The following is a 1,380-nucleotide window of genomic DNA, read 5'->3' as shown; positions in this document are numbered from 1 at the left end:
GAACAGTAAAAAGATTCAAAACTTTTTTAGGTTTTTAACAACTAGAAAATTAAATGATCTCTCGATTTTTGCCACCAGTAATAAGAAGCCATTCATGTTGTATTGATAGCCATGACTTGCGCCTCAGCACTGAACCGGACGGAAGGTAAAAAACATCAACCTTCTATCTTGGATCATCGATATTTGAAGGGTTTTGAAGTTGATCATTCAATATTCTTGTCGATTCAGTACTGATAACATTGAACCTAAGGCAACTGTATACATACACAATAACATGGCATGATTTGCGACAATTCGAACAGTCAAATTCAATGGGTGATGTGGAGCTGGCAGCTGCATCTCCTCAGTTCTCATTTATGAATGGTATAAATTTCCACTCCGTTGCTTCCAACCTAATCTGATTTCTTGCCAACTTCTGTCCTTGAGCAGGACAGAAATGAAATTGGAAAGACAGAATAACACAGGATCCGGAAGTATCCCAAAAAGGACGGTTATCAAGAGTGGCGTTCTGTTGAAGGAGCACAGTAAACAATTCCTCTAAAAGATTGTTTTGATGCAAACCTGTTTTATTTATTAAGTAATTAACTTGGTCGGTTTCCATTACATCGTACCAGCCTGGTGTTGAATTTCCCGGTATTAATAATTTGGATATAGTTAAGGTGAAATGCTGTTGTAAGCCGTTTCACCTGATAGGTTCATCAGTGATAGGTCTTTAATTGCTTTATCTTCTAAAGTTATGAGCCATTTTCGCGAGCAAGTGGTGTTAAATATTTTAGTGTCCTCAAAGCAAGACATGTCTCCAACAGACATGCAAATTTGTAAGCGCGTTGCGCCAAGTAATATTCCTAGTTCGCGAATTCGAGAATGCCATTGTGATGGACCATGCGGAAAAATTAAGGTTAACTTTGACATCTCTCTGCATTTCGAACTTTTTTAAACATTTCTGCAAATAGATAATATGGCAAGCTTATTGAAATATTCATTTAATCATCGTTAAATGGGAGGGAAAAGTCCTACTTTTGATATCAAATACCTCTTCTTTGATAGTTTACTAACACATGCAAAACAATAATTTACAGCTAATGTGAATGCATTTAATGTCAAACATAAATGAGGAAGGCCTACATGAGTAGACCTTTAATCTTTGAATTAAACAATAATTTTCGGAATTTTATATATTTTTTTTTGCAGCCTGTAAGCGAAATGCACATAATGGGCCTTTGTGATCATTATATTTGTCAAGATTGTTTCGAAAAAGCACCAGCCGTTGAAACTGGTTCGTTTATTTCAGCAGTTTTGCTACGTACATTGTAATTTGCATGTTATATATATATATATATATATATATATATATATATATATATATATATATAGTAATAA

At 34.5% G+C, this 1,380-nt stretch overlaps 1 protein-coding gene across 1 annotated transcript in view; it reads left to right on the top strand.

Moving 5' to 3' along the window:
* Positions 1-311: 311 nt before the first annotated feature.
* LOAG_17520 (hypothetical protein) overlaps positions 312-1,380 on the top strand; it is a gene marked incomplete at both ends in the record, with an annotated part of 2,576 nt that continues 1,507 nt past the window's right edge. The window contains 3 exons of the mRNA XM_020450181.1: positions 312-363; positions 777-898; positions 1,192-1,276. Coding sequence (XP_020306190.1) covers positions 312-363; positions 777-898; positions 1,192-1,276 — 259 coding nt within the window. The remainder of the gene's footprint in view (positions 364-776; positions 899-1,191; positions 1,277-1,380) is intronic.

This window comes from Loa loa (assembly GCF_000183805.2).
Source record: "Loa loa unplaced genomic scaffold supercont3.86, whole genome shotgun sequence".
Taxonomy (NCBI): domain Eukaryota; kingdom Metazoa; phylum Nematoda; class Chromadorea; order Rhabditida; family Onchocercidae; genus Loa; species Loa loa.
This window is presented reverse-complemented; position numbering and strand designations above follow the sequence as displayed.